Here is an 18849-nt window from a genome sequence, read left to right as displayed (position 1 = left end):
ACACTCACACGCATTATATACATAAACATACGTATATAAGGGGGTACAAAGCATTCTCACAACACTATTTAAAAAAAAAAAAAAAAAAATTACCAAGGTATCATCAGCCTTTTTTTAACTACTACGTTATTATTATTATTTTTATACTCTTTCCAAGATGAAAAATTCTAAGTATCCGGAAGTGTATCCATTTGTTCCAAACAATTTTCCGTGACGTCCATTTTTTCGTGTTGCTGCTGCTGTTGTTGTTGTTGTTCTCCTCGTTCTCTTCCCTCGGTATTAGAATTTAATGCGGCGTTTAATTTGTTATTCGTTAATATTGGGCTAACGGGTGTCAATGGGAGACCGGGAGAAGGTGATTTGTTCTGAAAATTTACAGATTTACCATCAGGTGAGGATGTGAGGGGAGAGGATGCGGGAGTTAATATACCTAAATTTTCCTGCGCTAAAACGCGATTATTTTTATTACTATCTAATCTGTTTCTAAGACTAGTTATTACTTGTGGACTAGATAATTTAATTGAAGTTGGCTTGATCGTAGTCAACTTGACTTTGGGCTCTGGTAACTTTATTTGAAGGTGACCGACCTGAATTTTTTCCCCGTCGTCGTTCGACATGAGTTTAATTAATTTTTCCTTTTCCGGTTGCATTTTTATTTTAAATATTTTATTATTATTATCGGAATCGACGACGCCGCAAACCTGATCTTTTATTTCCCCAATATCTAATATTGTCGCGTGATGATCTCTCGACATGACGTCGTCGTCGTCGCCGCCACCGCCGCCGCCGCTACCATTATTCATGTAATTTGACACATTTTCTATTTCTTTGTAATTTATTCCCGAATTTTCATTTACCTCCATTCGTATCGCGTCGCCATTATTATTGTCTTTATCGTTCACCTTCGTGTTTGTAACTAATGATTGTAATGCCGTCGACGACAAATGAAGTGACGTATTATTTTTAACTATGGGGAGACTAATGTCTTTTAAAACTCTCAACGTTGTCGTTTTACTATTATTATCTACGTCGTAATTTTTGTTCAACAGTTCGTTGGCCGATTTTGTCGTGACAACCACACTTTGAATGCTTTTAACTGGAAGACCTAGGCTAGATAAACTACTTGCGGATATTTGCTTCACTGTTAGTGTTCTCAGGGGTTGAAGCGTCGTTACTTGGCTCGTTGGGATTTGTAATATTTCTCCTGTCGGTGTTGTTATTGTTGTTAAATTTGCGCCGTTGTGATACCCGGATGTGTGAGTTTTCAATCCCTGTGCCGTTTTGTAACTTTTACCACAATGACACTTGAATCCCTTTCTCACTCTGAAACGTAAATTAAAAATTATAACTCAAAAAACCTTCAATTCGCAAAACATACTCCATAACATGCGAATTAATAACTTATGTAATAATAATAATAATAATACTTACTTTCCGTCTTTTTTATGACCATTTTTAGAGTGGTATTTAATTCCATTAACGTTTTTATACCTTTTTTTACATCCGGGCACAGGGCAAGCAAAAGGCTTGTCAACATTGTTGTTATCTTTGGTGTTAGTAGCTATCCTGAAATGACAAAGCAAAAAAATAATAATAATATTAAAAATAACGTTAAAAATAATTTAAAAAAAAAAAAAACCATTTTTATACGTGGAATGTCATAAATTTTATTGATTAATTGATTGTATATCGGGAATGAAATATTTTTTTAAAAAGAATTTTTTTTTTTTTATTATAAGATTGAGCGATTAAAAAAATGATGATGATGATGATTACGTAATTAATTATTTAATGATGTTTACAAAAATGTCCCAGTGTCCTAGTTGAAAAAGATTTAATACTGACTTATGACAAAAAAGGTCAACAGAATTAAAATTAAGAAAAATTTTTTTTTTTCGTATACGCTACTGATTATTATTATTATTATTATTATTATTAAAATCCGACACTTTACGTCGTTTTATTACTTAATGAAATTTACTCTTATTAGTACGGATGACTTACAAGTTTTGAAATTCATTTTAATTTCTATTAATACTTTTGCGTGTTTTTTTTTACACGATAATTAAATAATAAAATTGTAAAAAATTTCAATTACAATTAAAATTAAAAGTTATTATTATTATTATTTTGAATCGGTTATTAAAAAATATTGACTTACCAACCGACTGCACTATTTTTTTTATTATTTACAACTGGAACTCTTGATTTAATAGCAAGGCTTAATATAAATTCAGCGCTAAATTCTTCTGGAGTTGTCCAAGAGTCATTACTATCTTCAGAATCACTTCTTGCATCTTCATCTTCCATATCACTACCGGTTGGTGTTGAACTTTGAAGACTAGATCCTATACTAGAATTTGAGTTTGAACATTTCATTCCGACAGGAGATGATTGTGTTATTATTTTTTTGTGTGTCTCACTTAAATTCTCTTGCCTAGCTGCATCAGTAAAAAATCTTAATACATAAGATAATGGAATACATGATGGCTGGGCTTGTTCTTTTTGCTCTACCACAACTGGATCATAGTCTGCAAATTAATCAGTTCTTTTAAGAATAAGGTTGTTTTCTGAAATGGCAAAAAATTGTTATCTATATTTATTGTTTTCTGCTATACGAATTAATTATAATTTTTTTTTTTTGTTTTCACCCCAAAAAATTTTCTTTTTTAAAAATGTTTAACTGTAAAAACAATAATAAAATCTTTTTTTTTTTATAATGATAATAATAATCATCACACTTTATTAAATAAATATCGCTTTAATAAGTTGTTATTTAATAAAAATATCATAGGAAAACTTATTAATTGTTCGATTTTGAGCACCGATAGCAAATACATAACTTTTTTATTTATTTGATAGGAAAATAATAATTTCAACTCATGCATATATTTTTAAAGAATTTTAATGACACATTTATATTTATTACTGTTTTGTGTTGTGTTGTATACAAAAATTAATTATCACAATTATTATTATTATTAACAAAATATTATAATTCACTAATATATATTCATTGATTGTGATGTATAATAATAATGATTAGAATTGGTGAAGAAGTTAACATTATTATTAGGTGGTTGAGTGCATGAATATGCAAACAAAATTAACAAGGCTAATTTATTTTTGTTTAAGGTACGGGATGAGGAGAATCGAAATGACATTCAAAGGGCAGTAAAATACCAAAGTAAACCTAGTCGGTTAATTATCATGTATTGCGAAAACTCTCGCAAAAATCTATTCGGATTCTTATTACTTGGACCACAAGACCCCTGGGCCCGATATATTTATTAATTTTTAACTTAAAATTAGAAAATGACATAGAAATATATACTTGTAAATAAAAAAAAATATTATTTACCTATGTGAGTATCTTCAATATGTTGGATTAAGTCTCCCAGGCCTGGAAATGTTAATCCACAACCGTTGAACTTACAAATGTTTATCATAAAGACGGCCATTGCTGTGAATTAAATAAGTGATCATGCGAGCAACTAAATAGATACGTGAGTATAAACATAAGCCTAACAAAAATCACTTTGCTTTTAATTTAAAAAATATTTATATAGTTTTTAATACATAATATTATTTAATTAATTATGTGTAAATTTTATATTTAAAAATTTTTACGTAAATAATAATTAATTTGTGTCTTCATTAAACGAGTAGTAATCTAAATATAGTCAATCGATAAAAAAAGGAATTAAGGGACCGAAATATATGCGCAATGAAACGTTCTTCTTTAGTTACAAATTTATTTAACAGAGTATGTACTTCAAAAAAAAAAAGTTTAAAATTGCCAAGATTTTCAATAAGAGAATTTATGGAGCTAAAAACAAAATAAAAATAAATTTTTAATATTGTATTTTTGATACTGTCGACGACTGTCATAATTATTAAGGCCTGATCAATTAAATGCATCGTAGGATATGTTTTAAAAAAGCAAATACGAACTAAGTAAGATACGAGGAAATTTATTTTACCGGCATAAAATAACTTTCCACTAATATAATTTTTTTAAAATTTAAGAAATGTCTTTTATAATGTATTAATACAAAAGTATTTTGAACGTACTCGTTTGTTAAAAGTATGTTTAAATATAAAATGATTTAATTTAAACATACAATTTGAAGAAAAAGGTTAATTTTTGATTAAAATAAAATTTAAAATTAAAAAAAGGCGGGGATTTTATTTAGTTCGAAAAATATGTTAGGGTCGCGCAGCATTTAATCACGTGACGTAGATTATCAGACGACAAATTTTTCGGTTTTCTGCTTTTCGTTCGCGATTTGTTCACCGGACTCAAGTAAGTGCTATCGCTGTAAATCTACTTAATTAAATTCCATCCGGTATTGTTTAGTTTTTTTTTTTTAAATTTATTATGTTATTAAAACAAAAAAATATTTTTTTCGTTTTTTTAAAGCCAGGTTTGATTGTAAAATTTTTTTCCTTTTTAGATGCTATTACACTAATGGCTGATCTCCATTTTATTCTAATCGGCCATTTTGCTTTTCATTAATTTTTCTATTTAATATGCATTTAATTATCGTTAATCGTATAAATTGTTCACCAATTAATCAGATTTTGTTTTTATAATCAATAAGTGGTCATTTTACCGTTGCAAATACAGTTACGGTTTTAAAAAATGCAATTTTCACCTTGAACCTTCTACCCCAAAAAAAAATTAATCCCAAGTAATTTTTTATGTTTTAGGTTCGTTTTAATCAACTCAAAACACAAAATGTTTGCATACTCCGCACTCTTGGCTCCCTGCGCTCGCAATGCGGTAAGTTTTTTTAATGTTCTTTTTATGTTGGTCATTGACTCTGTATCACTCCATATTTTATAGGGATCTCCTGTAAAAATGGTCACTTTTCTTTATTTAATAAAATTCTGCCATTATTTTTATTATTCAAGCCTTTGGAAATGAATAATGGAAATTTTGTATCATAAAACACTAAAGATATTGATTCCTTCTCTTTTGATCCCTAACAAATAATTAGTAGGTAATTTTAATTGTAAATGCCATGTAATATATTCATATGGATAAAAAAAAAATCAAAATTAAAAATTCTAATGGTGTATAAAACTAATAATTTAAAAAATTTATTGTATTTTATCACCGATAATAGTGATGAGGAAAATTTGATTTGGTACATGTTCATTAGCCATAGCAGAATGTGTTCTACATTTCCCTCTTTAACGCTTACATATTTATGTAAACATTTTCTTTTTTTTGGGAAAATTTTGCAGTAATGTGATCTTAATTTTCAGATGGTCTTAGGTTCAAGGTCTTACCTAAGACCTCTTTCAAGTGCTGTGCTCAAAAGTAGTAACATTTATTCTTCACAGACTACTAGTAATTTGATCACAGCACCACAAACGACTAACTTTAATATGGTAAGTTAATTAATTAACTTAAATTTTTTTTTTTTTTTTTTGTCACTTTAATTTCCAAAATTACTACTTATCATGCTGAATATATTAATTATTGTTGATATTTACATATTAAAATAATAATTAATTTTTAGCTACCCATCAATAGAAGGTTTCAAACATCCACAATCACAAGAGACATTGATTCGGCTGCTAAATACATTGGTGCCGGTGCTGCTACAGTCGGAGTCGCTGGTTCAGGTATAACATAAATTATTATTATTATTGAAAGCCTTCAATTTCAAACTTTTATTTCCTTTAAAGTCTTTTTTTTTGTTTGTTTCTTAATTCGAATCGTTATTATTATCATCCTTAACTTTAGATTTTTTTTTGTTTTTTTTTTTTTTTTTGTATTCGATGCAATTTTGGTAATTTTGAAGCTTTCCTTTTTTTTTCTATTTTTTTCTCTTTCCTGAACAAAAAAAAAAAAAAAAAAAAAAAATTAATAATTGTTAATTTTTATTTAGAGTGAGTATATATAAACTCTGAGGTTACCTGCATGTATTCCAGTTGAACTTTCTATGTGCTTATTTCCATATCTTCCTTTTTCCTTGTAACTTAAATTGATTTCGAGGTAAGTAATTAAATTTTAAACTTTTTAAAATTTTTTTTTTTAAGTTTATTTATAATCCAAATTAAAATTGATACGGTAAAATCACAAATGTAAATAATTAGGAGATAAAAAAAAAAATGTAGGAACTGGTATATAGGTACATAGGTAGCAGGTGATGGTTTTTACTTTTGTTTTTTTTTAAACATTGCACATGTTAAGAATGTATAACTTTTAGAAAATTTTAAATTTTCTCTGTTAATAACTTACTTCTGCTACATAACTACTTTTTTTTTTTTTTTTTTGCTCTCTGTCTCTCTTTACAAAATTTTGATTTTTCTAAATTTAAAAATTTTAAAAATTCCGTTGATGAAGTAATCAGTTGTTGTAAGCTTTATAAGCTTTGAGAAAATTTGTTGCTTTTTAATTTTTTTTTTTTTAGGTGCTGGTTTAGGGATTGTTTTCGGATCTCTTATGTTGTCATATTCCAGAAATCCTTCTTTAAAGGGTCAATTGTTCAGTTATGCAATTTTAGGATTTGCACTTACTGAAGCTTTAGCTCTTTTCTGTTTGATGGTTTCTTTCTTGCTTTTATTTGCTTTATAATTCATTTAAAGCTTTTCCAAAAAAAAAAAAACAATCAAACAAAAAAATGATAGATGCATTCCAGGACGAGTCGTGTGTGTATACTGAAAAGGGAGGGACGACATGTTTCAATTTCTTTTTCGTGAACTTTTTTTTTTTTTTTTTTCCTCCTCCTCCTAATCCTCCTCCTTGGTAAATAGGAAATGATAAAATAAAAACAGAAAATTGAATTCAAACTGTTTGGATAAAATTGCATTTAGATCGAATAAAACTTGATAATAATTGTTTTATTTATATATATATATTTACACGTGTTTTACAAACGTTTTTAAAATAAATAAATAATTTTCCCCCCAGCCCCCCCCCCGAGTCAATTTTTTCATTTGTTCATGAAATATTATTATTTAAATAATCCAAAAAATAAGTAAAAACAAGAGGGAAAAAAAAGGAAAAGAAATTAATTTATTAAAAAAAAAAAACTAGTTGAATATTTAATTGTATAGAATTTTATTTCATTTAATAATAATAATAATAATAATAATAGTAGTAGTAATAATAATAATAATAATAATAATAATAATAATAATAATAATAAGTATTTTCGTTTTCTTGTTGAAATTTTAAATTATCGTGGGGGTGCTGGTCTAAATAAAAAATTAATTGTTAAAAAATTGACTCAAATTAATTTTTCTCATAACCTCAAAGTTGTATGAAATCTATTAGGCTGTGTGAGAGAGAGTGAGAGAGAGAGAGAGAGAAAATAAATTTTCACGTATGAATTGTATGTGCATCCTTCTTTGTTTGTAAGCCTATTTTCTCGTTTTGAGTATTTTGTATTCTTTCTCTTTCTCTCTCTCTTGATATTTCATTGTAAAATCTATTGTAAAAAACTTTGGCTTTATACTTTGCTTAAAACTTTTATGGTGAAATGGTTGATGAGTAGATTTTGATTTTTTTAGAAAATACTTATTGGGGGTTCCCAATGGAAAAAATACTCACTTGTATATACATATGTAAAAAAAAAAAAAACGTGGAAAAAGAATTTCCATTGTAGTTTTACTTTGTATAAAAACAAAAACAAAAAACAATGACCACCACTATTGTATTTGTTAATTTTTTTTTTTTTTTTTTTTTTTTAAAAAACTTTTCGAGCACATTTTTTTTTTTTTTTTAAATAATCACACGAAGAAAACGAAATCACTAAAATTTTCATTTTTCTGATTTTGTTTGTTTTCAACTAATTTAAAAATATTAAACTTTTATTTTTTATATTTTTTTCCTTTGATGACCTTTTTTGATTTCACATATTTTTTTAATATTTAGTTTAAACTCTAAGCTCGTATTGATGACCTATGCCAAATCTTTTTTTTTTATTACTTATTTGCGTTGAAAAAAAATGAGAGATAAAAAAAATTGCTGTTTCCACGTTAAAACTAATATCGGATGAAATTTTTTAATTTTTTAATTTTTTTTTTTTTTTAGGTCGTTGCTTATATAAAAATTTGATTTAATTATTTATTATTGTTATTGTTATTGTTATTGTTATTGTTTAATTTTTTTTTGAATTGTTGTGCTTTCCTTTAAAACTTTTTTTTTTGTTTTTACACGTGGTTGTGTAGATGTAATCGAATTTTCCATCACGTGTTTTTCTAATGTTTTCTTCTTTTTCTTTTTCTTTTTTTTTTTTTTTTCTTTTTTTAGGTGCCGGTATCGGATCAGTTTTTGGATCGCTCATTATCGGTTACGCGAGAAATCCATCACTTAAACAACAACTTTTCTCGTACGCCATTTTAGGATTCGCCTTGTCCGAGGCTATGGGTCTCTTCTGTTTGATGATGTCCTTCTTGCTCTTATTCGCCTTTTAAATTATCCGCATTTAGTTTGTTTAAAAAAAAAAAAAAAAAAAAAGAGATGTTTGGGGGGAGGACACACACAAGAGGATGTGGCGGTGGTTTTTTTTTTTTTTTTTTTTTTTTTGTAAACACTCGCCCGGAGTAAAAAACCCAACCCGGAAAATTTTTATCATCGGTATTTTCGATACTCTCCGTCAAGTTACAAAATGAAGAATAATAATAATAATAATAGTACAATGGTTTTTTTTTTGCGGGGGACATAGGGAAAGGGCTGTATTGTTCTTCAAAGTATTTGTTTTTGTATTTCATGAGTAATTATTATTAATTAATAGAAAAATTAGGTATTAATAAGTATTATTTTTACTTTTAATGAAATTTTAGAATATTTAATTGCTTTGTCTCTTTTTTTTTTTTTTTGTTTGTTTTTAAAATGAAATAAAAAATTAATAAAACTACCGGATTACGTTAAAAATGAAGATTTTTTTTTAAAAAAAATTTTCTTTTATGGATGTCGGATGGAAGTTTTTTAATTTTTCAAACGGTTAAAAATAATAATAATAACGATTATTATTATTATTATTATGCAAGAACAACAGCAACAGCAAAAGGAAAAAAACTCGTGTTAATTATTAATGGAATGATACAGCCCGATATATATTTTCAAGAGTTGTTACCTCTTTTCTTTTAATCTTTTAATCTTTTTTCTCTTCTTTTCTTCACTTTTTGTTTTGTTTTGTTTTCTTTGTTATTTTTCTTATTTTTTTTTTTAACTTTTCGCATAAAATGGCAACAACAAAAGTTTAAACGTATTTAATTTGTGTAGTGTGTAATATCAAAAAATTATAAGCAGTATTTTTTATTTAACGATGAGGGTTTATAATGGATATTATTATTATTATTTTGTATTGATTGATTGATTGATTGATTGTTTAATGAATTATTTTATAATAATTTCTAGTCTTTAATAGGTTTCCTTTAGGGATTTCGATGAGTGACGAGGTGTGAAGATGATGATGATGATGAGGAAAACACCTTAAACGCGTTTGTTTTAATGAATTTTAATTGCTTAGTATAATAACATCCATATTAGTAGGAGTAGAATAAAAAGAAAACGGTGTCGTATTATATAAATCGGTATTAATTAATTATTATTATTATTATTATGTATAATTTTGTCAATTTCAATGAATTGTGATTGGTTGGTTGGTTTTTTAAGTTTTTTTTTTTTTTATATCCAACATTATTTTATTGCTTTTTAATTGCGAAAAGAAAAGAAAATTAACGACAAAGAAACACAAAATAAAAAAAAAAAAAGAAAGAGAGAGAGAGAGAAGGGAAAAAAAGGAAACACTCTTGAAAATATTTAAAAAAAAATTTCCCGACATTTAAAAAAAAAAGAAAAACGTGCTGTACGACAGCACGTTAAAATATGTTTAATTAAAAATTGTTCTTTATTAGATCGAAAATATACGATTTAGTTGTAGATTTCTTTCTTTCTTTTTTTATTAATTATTTACAAAACTTTAATTATATAAATTCCTTTCATTAAAAAAGTGTAAAATTTTTTTTTTAATGATAATAATACTAATAACGTTGTAGGAAGTCACTGGAGCAAGACAAAGAAATCGGGAGAAGTGAGGTCAAAGTAACCGGAAATGTTTAATCCTTATATAAGTTTTTTTTTTTTTTTTTTGGGGGGGGGGGAGGGGGTGTATTGTTATGAATCGTGTACGTTTTTACGGGTGTTTTTATAGGGTGTGTCATTTAAATTTAATTTATTGTAAGTTGAATAATTTTAAATTAAATTTGAATTTTTTTTTAGCTCGATTAATCAAATTAGTACAATTTAAATTTTGTATGACTAAATCGCTAATTTAGCAGAAGGTTTTTATTTTTCATATAAAAACAAATGAAATTTTTTTTTTCGATAGTACAGGAAACACACGCACACACACACACACACAATTTTGGGGTATTGAAAAAAAAGAAAAATGTTTCAAAATGTCTTCTTTTTTTTTTTTTTTTTAACTTCAAAACGTGTACCTAATTAAGCGAAAAATACGTATTTTTACGTATTTTGTAAAAGAATAATTTTGATCAGGTATGCGCTCTCATAAATTATATTTAAACATTTTATTTTTATTTAATAATTATATAAATAAATAATTTTATGCAATTTCAGATGCGGAAAATAAATAAATAAATTCAATCGACGTATATGAATTCCAAAACTCGAGAGCCTTTAATTTAATTTAATTTTTTCGAATGAAGTTTTCATTATTATTATTATTTTAATTATTTATAATTAAAACGTATTTACAATTCAAATCTCTTAACACGTTTGTTTGCACGTGCGTAATTCGGCCGGGTGAGTTTTTTTTTTTTTTTTTTAAATTTTAATTTAATTTATCCAAAAAATTTTCGATTCGAAAATAAAAATAATTAAAAAAATTCGTATCGGAAGAAAAATAATCATTCATTCATTCATTCATTCATTCAATCATTCATTCACTCAGTCGGTCGCGTTTAACTTGAAAAAAAAAATTAATTAAATGATAATTAAAATGTGAATTCCGTATAATTTACCATCCATTTAAAAAAAAAATGGGGGTAAAATTAAATTGTAATTAAAAATTTATTTTTTAATAAATTATTTAATAAAGGATAAACGAAATTAAAGTAAGTAAGTAAAAAAAAAAATAAATAAAACTTTATTAAATAATAATATTATTAAAACTAATTTTATTTTTCCATTTCATCAATTTTTTTTTTTTTTTTTCAATAAATTCAATTTAATTTTCTCTTTCATTTAATTATTATTACATAAATTGATTATATATAATTTAAAAATTCTTTTCGCCCCCACCCCCACCCCCTGCCACACTCTTTTTCTTTCTTTTCATTTATTTATTATTATTATTATTATTCAAATCAATCACGCAATTACGTATTGAACAATTACGAAATTATTTTTACGTTTTTTTTTTTTTTTTTTTTTTACTCTTTCTTTTTGAATTATTTTGATGTTTATTATTATTATTATTTGTTTTTTTTTTCAGATTGAAAATTAAAAAATTCATTGAATGAATGAATGAATGAATGAATGGAAAAAAGAAAAAAAATTCAATTCAAATCGTTTTGAAAATCAGTTTTGGATGGATCGAATAATGAATTTTAACCCTTTTTTTTTGTTGTTGCTGTTGCGACAAGTTTAAATTTGGACGTGTCACCATCATCATCATCATCATCATCATCATCATCTATTATCATGGACTCATCTTTACTTTATCAAAGACTTGATAAAAGCCACCGCCGCGTGTATAATCAAATTGCACATTTAAATTTAAAATAAACCAAGTGATTTAAAACAAAGTGATTAAAATTCAAGTCTTTACACGCTATGCGTTTTACATCGTCATTATCATTATTATCATCATTATGTTTTTTTTTTTTTTCTTTATTTTCTCGGTATACTAAAGGGAATAAAAATCTCTATGGCAACACATTAAGTTTTGATATGAGACTTAAACGTTCTCATTTCATTCTCCGATTGGATGATCCTTCAAAGGATTACACACACTAATGCAAGTCATACAACTAAGGCTACTACTACCACCACTACTACTGCTGCTGCTGCCACTCCAAATCACAAAAGGTTTTATTTTTTCTTTCTTTCCTTTTTTATTATTATTATTATTATTATCATTCGTTCGTTCGTTCCTATTATTATTATTATCATTTCGAACTCGATTATTAATAAAAATACGATAATGTTATTATTATCGTGTTAATATTAAATACGTGACGAAGGGAAAAACTTTTCCGATTCTTTCCGAGTCTTTACGTTTTATCTAATTATTATTATTATTATTATTATTATTATCATCATCGACGGTAAACGAGTTTTAAAATAAACGTATATAAAAATTTTTAGAAATCTTTTTTTGTTTAATTCGAATTTAAATAATTTAAAATTTTTAATTATTAATAATAATAATAATAATAATTTTTTTTTAAATTAACGGTTACGTAAAAATATTATTATTATTATTATGGAAAACGATGACGTGACATTGAATTTTTACCATAAAAATTATTATTATTATTTGAATAAAAAAAAAGTCGAATCGAATCGGAATCGAATTGGAATCGATTGTTAAGTAAACGGGAAATAATCGAAAATGTTATTTTGGGTATAATCCAGATAAAGAGGAGGGGGAGGGGGAAGGGGAGGGGGGAGAAAAAAAATATCTATTTTTATTAAAGATGATGTTACACGGTATGTTTACCATCGTTATTTGTTACAACAACAACAACGAGGAAAAAAGAAAATAAATAGATTTTCTTTTTTCTGTTGTTGTTGTTGTTGTTGTTGATGTTGCTGATGCTGCGAAGTCACAGACTTTGATTTTTTTTTTTTTTTTTTTTTTTTTTTTTATAGGAATAACAAGGAAAGTGTGTAAAAGAAAAAAGAAAAGAAGAAGAAGCTTTTGTCTGAGGAAATTTCATAACAAACAATGGTAAGACTTTGTTGTTTGTCCTTTCATAACAAAACATTAACGGCATGCTTAACTTTTGCGGTAAATAAATAAATAAATAAATTAACCAGAGCAAAAAAAAAAAATATGAATAAAAAGAAAAAGAGAGGGAGGAGGGGAGGGGAAATGAAAAGAAAAAAAATGAAAAGTTTTAAAAAGCTTTTTAGAAAAAAAAAAAAAAAAATTTAATAATTAACTTTTAAATGTCATTTATTAATAAAAAAAAATTTAAATCGTGCATTGCAGTGCCGAATCCGGAACGAGTGATGGATTTATTAAAAAAATTTTGGACACGACAATCCAAAGAAAAGAAAAACTTTCAAATAATCGGGGATTAGAAACTATTTCACATTGGAAAAAAAACGGAATCCCGTTGAAAACAACAGCAAAAAAATCCCAGGTACGAGAATTTTTTATTTTATTTTTTCAAGATCCCCGGTAAGATAAACATTAATTTACAAAAAAAAATTATTTTTATTATTCGATGGGATTTTTTTTTTCCAACGTGAAATATCATCATCATTATTATTTATTTACATAACAAACGAATGATGATGATAATAATAATTCATAAATAAAAAAAAAAAAAAGAATTTATCGAATGAATTAGACGGATTAATTAAAAATCTTTTACAATAAAAGAAAATTCACGTTGAAAAGTAAATAATAAAATTGAAAATCCCCGACGAATAAATCTTTCTTTATTTCTTTCTTTCTTTCTTTCTTACATTCAAAGAATTATTATTATTATTATTATTACTTTATTCATACATTAGATTATTATTATTATTTTGGAAACCTTAATATAAAAAGAAAAGAGGGAATTACATTAAATGTGACGTTTATAAAATGTGTGTTGAAAGAAAAGAAAAGAAAAGGGGAAAAACCGATCAGAATTCGATTCAATTTTTTACCTTTTTATTTATTTTAACACAACCAGTAGAAAATAAAAAAAGTTTTTATATATATATATATGAGAGGAGGGGGAGGTCCAAATGAGTAGAGAGAAGGAGGAGGAGGAGGGGGAAGGGAAGTGAAAGAGAGAGAGAAAAAAATAATATACTTGAAAAAGTATTATAAAACCTTTACGGTTTTTTTTCCTTTTTTTTTTTATTTGTTATTAAACAGTAATAAAAAAAAATTTTTTTTTTTTTTGTTATATTGGTAAAACTGAAAAGGTTTTGATGATGATGATGATGATGATGATGATTTTAAGACGAAATTTTTAAGAGTCGTTTGTTTTAGTGATAAGAATGATGATGATGATGATGATGATATTTTGGAGAGAAAAATTTTTTATTATTGTGAGAGTTGATGGGGTAGGGGGAGGAGATTAGAGAGAGAAGGAGGGAGGGAGGGAGGAGAATAGAGAGAGGGGGAGGGGATTAGAGAGACAGAAAGGGGATGGATTGGGTAAATTAAATGCTGGAAAGGATTGAAATTGTGGAAATTTTTTTTTTTTTTTTTTTGTAAAAATTGAGTGGAAAATAAAAAATTTCGAAATCTGGAATAAAAGAGGGGTGAGGGAGAGGGGAAAAGGGGGTGGAGGAAAAGGTCGATCGAAAGGAAAAACATCTCAAATTTTCGATTTTGAGTTGGAAATTTTTTTTTCGAGATTATCTGAAATTTTTTTTTTTTTTTTTTTATATCCAAATTTTACGGTACGATAATTTTTTGACGGGGCAGAAGAAAAGTAAAAAAGGAATTTTTTTTGTTATGAAAAAAATTATTGGAAAAGTATGAAAAAGTTTCACTTTCTCTCTCTCTCTCTCTCTCACTCTTTCTCACAGGTTTTAAAGGTAAAAAAAAAAAAAAAAAAAAATTTTAAATTAAATTGTTTGTTTGTTGTCAGATCGGTGGGATTTTTTTCTACTTTTTTTTTGCATAAATCATAAAAAATTATTTTTTTTCTTTTTTTTTTCATAACATTTTTTTTCATAAACGACAACCGATTGAAAACTTTTTTTTTTTTTTTTATCATTGAGTCCAACGGTCTAACTACTAATACTTGTCACAAATATTTACTTTACGACGAAAAAAAAAAAATTTTTTTTTTTTTTCTTTCAAATCGGACCAAACACAATTTTGTTTACAAACAAACAAACAAACATAAACATTATTGATTCGCTTACAACATAACTTTTTTTTTATTATTTTTTTCGGGTAAACATAAAAAACATCCATACGTACATTTATTCACATATAAATTTTTATTAGTATTACAAAAACCTTACGGCACACGATGCGGAAATCAATATTTATAATAAAAATAATAATAATAATGATAATAATAATAATAATAATAATGATAATAATAATAATAATAATAAATGTAAACGTAGGTAAGAATAATAAAATAAAAAAAATGGAAAAGGTCGACGATAAATTTTTTTTTTTTTCTTTCCTCTCGTCACAAGAGTAGTTTTACAAAAAATGCGTGACAGATTCGTAAAAATTTATTTTATTTACCTTTCACTCACTCACTCGCTTTTCTTTTTTTTTTATGTTAAAATAAATAGGAAAAAAAAAGGCGCCAAAATGAAAATTTAAAATTTTTCGTCGTAAATCATAGCATACGTTACGATAAAATGACACGTTCGTGAATAAATAATTTTATTTAATTATTTAACGGGGAGCATTCGAACGACATCATTAATAATAATAATAATAATGATGATGATGATGATTCGGTCATTTATTTGAGTGCGTGTCAAAAGGTCATGTGATCAAAAAATTTTTTTTTTTTATGAGTTTTATAAAATTTACAGAAATTACAAATTTTTTTTTTTGCAAAGTGGGGGGAGGGGAAAAAAAGTTTTCTTTTTTTTTTTATTCCGGTGGTCGTTATTTATTTAAAATAATAATAATAATGATGATGATGATGATGATAATAATAATAAGATGATGATTGTCGTTTAAAATTTTTCAACACGCCGTCTCGCATTTAAAAACGAAATTTTTTTTTGTTTTTTTATTTTGTTTTCATTTTATAATTGTTACTGCAATTTACTGCAACCTATTTAGATTATGAAGAGTGGGAGGGAGGGAGTAGGGAGGAGGAAGAGAGAGAGACAGAGGGGGGGCAAAACAAATTTTAGTTAGCGTGATTGTGTAATCAGATGAAATGGAAAAAAAAAGCACAAAAAAAGGCTGGCACTGAAAAACACTGGAGAATACAATAAAAAAAAAAAACAAAAAAAAATTTTTTTTCGAATTAGTATTAAAGTAATAATAATAATAATAATAGTTATGATTTTATTTTACGCGCGTATTATTATCATTATTATTATTATTATTACGTAATTTAAATTTAATTCCTTGATTTTTTTTTACGTTTTAAGTTTTTACGAAGGTGACGTGGATTTTGTTTTGTTTTTCTTTTTTTTTTTAAATTATTATTATTATTATTATTATTATTATTATTATTATTATTATTATTATTATTATTATTATTACTAAATGTTTTTTTTCGGGGGGGGGGAGGGATAAGAAAAATGAATGAAACCGTTTTTTTTTTTTTTTATTATCTTTGATAAATTATATGAAAGTAAACGTATAAGCATAAATATAATTCTTAAAATGAAGGGAGGGGATGATTCGGGTCATTTTTTATTATTTTTTTTTTTTTTGGGGGGCGTTTTCGTTTTTTTTTCCTCCCGATGTATCTTTTAAAAAAAAAACTTTTACCTGTAATTTACTTTCGGGTCATTAGTTCGCGAACCCCAGTAAATTTATGAAAGATTGAAATAAAAAAAAAAAAAAAGATTTTCTCGCAGGTGCACTTAAAAAATATAATAAATTCTTTTCTTTTCTTTTTTTTTTTTTTTTTAACTTCCGGTTAAAAAAAAAAAAGTTTATTTTTTTTTAACTTCCGGTTTAGAATTTGTAGAAATTCCTAAAGAAATTTTAGAAAAGAAGCGTTTTAATGAGGTTGAATAAAAACAATTAAAATCGTAATAATTATTTATATATATATATTTATTAAACAAATAAAAATAAAATAAATAAATAAAAATAAATAAATAAATAAATAACGGATTCATTTGTCAATATAATTTAATAATAATAATAATAATAAATAAATCATTCAGCCAAGCCGTATTAACAGCAAATATATAATATATAATAAGCAACAACAACCAAAAATGGACATTATTAATTTACAATAAATAAATTATTAATTAACAAATAAATAAATAAATATATGTATTTATTATAATTATTATTAATAAATCTAAACGACTATAAAATTTATTTTCAATTTTTAAAAATTAAATTATTTATTTAATTATTAATTAATTAATTTATTTATTTTACATAAATAATTAAAGCTTTTTCTAACCAATGCATTGTAATCAATCTATCAAAGATCGATTATTAATCAATAACGTAAAAACGAACAAAAAAAAAAAAAAACATGGAGTTGAATGAATGAATGAATTTATATTTAACAAATTTTTTATTTTTTTTTCAGGTAGATTTCAAGAATGATTGATTGATTGATTGATTGATTGATTGACTACGTGATCGTGAATGAAACTTGAAAACGATTTTGGTGCAAAAGGTAAGTTTTTTTATTAATTAATTAATTTTTTTTCCTACTCTCGATAAATACGCGCGCGTTTGGGGTGATTGGTGAGGAGTGTGGGGGTGCAGAGGGAAGGGGGGAGGGTAAAACGCACGCGTATCGATGATGATGATTCGAGAAAACAAAAAAGATTTTTTATTAATATGCTTAACTTATTTAAAAAACAAATTTCTTACTCTATGATTAATAAATTTTTCGAAATCGGAAAATAAAAAAAAAAAATTGCCTACGGTTATTAAATAAAGTGAAACGGTAAACAAATGATAATAATAATAATAATAATAATAATAATATTAAAAATTACGTCTAATATTAATAATAATAATAATAATAATAATAATAATAATTAACGTACCCATTCATTGAAATATTTTAAAAGGGGCTCATTCTTTTAAAATATTTCCCATGGTGCGCGCGCGAGAGCGTGTGTGCGTGCGTGTTTACGCACGTACGGCTTAAACACGCGCACATACGCACAAACGCACATATACGTACGTACACAACATATAAATATATACGGGAAATCTATTTATTTACTTATTATCATTAAAATATGTATAAATACATAAATTTATATATATATTAATAATTTATTAACTTAGCCTAAACAGTCAGTTCTCGGATTTTTATTTATTTATTTATTTAATTATTTATTTATTAATAATATAAACAAAATAATTTCTCACGTGTGTGTGTGTATGTGTGTGTAACTGTGTATATGTATATAATTTTTTCTTATTAATAATAATAATAATAAGTAATTACATTTAAAAAAAAAACACGTCTACTGCTTAATTATTATAACGACTTATATATATATAATATAGTATTGTCTCTCTTTTTTTTATTATTATTATTAATTATTTAATTAATTCTAATTATTATCATAATATTTCATTATACATTTATTTAAATTAATTATTGTTTTTATTATTATTATTATTATTGTTATTTTTGCAAACTAGCCATCAGGTAATTTTTTTTTTTTTTAGGCATACGAGGAAGACCAAAATTTTTTTTTTTTTTTTTTAATTATTAAAAATTATTATTATTATTATTTTTTTTGAATATTTAATTTTTTTACGAGGGGTTTTGCAAATCGATCGAAAAATTTATTAAAATAATAATAATAATAATAAATAAATAAATAATATTTAAAAGATAAGATGCCGAGAGTTAAGAATAAATTACAATTTTTAATGAAATTTTTTTTTTCGTGTGTTACGCCGCGAGCAAACGAAAAGTGGGGGGTGGTGGTGGTGGGAGAGATGGTGGAAGAGAGGAGGGGAGAGGGAGTAA

At 25.4% G+C, this 18849-nt stretch overlaps 2 protein-coding genes across 2 annotated transcripts; one reads left to right on the top strand and one right to left on the bottom strand.

Annotated features, from left to right (window-relative positions):
* Window positions 1-167: 167 nt before the first annotated feature.
* On the bottom strand, window positions 168-3461 carry Phum_PHUM412540 (uncharacterized protein; the record flags this gene model as incomplete). The annotated part of the gene is made up of 4 exons (XM_002428924.1): window positions 168-1323; window positions 1432-1566; window positions 2162-2531; window positions 3362-3461. The coding sequence occupies 4 exons, from the start codon at window positions 3459-3461 to the stop codon at window positions 168-170; spliced, it is 1761 nt and encodes a 586-aa protein (XP_002428969.1).
* A 1280-nt stretch (window positions 3462-4741) lies between these two features.
* Window positions 4742-8436, top strand: Phum_PHUM412530 (ATP synthase lipid-binding protein, putative; the record flags this gene model as incomplete). The annotated part of the gene is made up of 4 exons (XM_002428923.1): window positions 4742-4786; window positions 5275-5400; window positions 5532-5637; window positions 8273-8436. 4 exons carry the CDS (start codon window positions 4742-4744, stop codon window positions 8434-8436), a joined length of 441 nt encoding a protein of 146 aa, XP_002428968.1.
* Window positions 8437-18849: the final 10413 nt, after the last annotated feature.

This window comes from Pediculus humanus, genomic scaffold (assembly GCF_000006295.1).
Source record: "Pediculus humanus corporis 1103172108180 genomic scaffold, whole genome shotgun sequence".
Lineage (NCBI taxonomy): Eukaryota > Metazoa > Arthropoda > Insecta > Psocodea > Pediculidae > Pediculus > Pediculus humanus.
The sequence above is the reverse complement of the archived record's forward strand: the minus strand, read 5'-3'. Positions and strand labels throughout refer to the sequence as shown.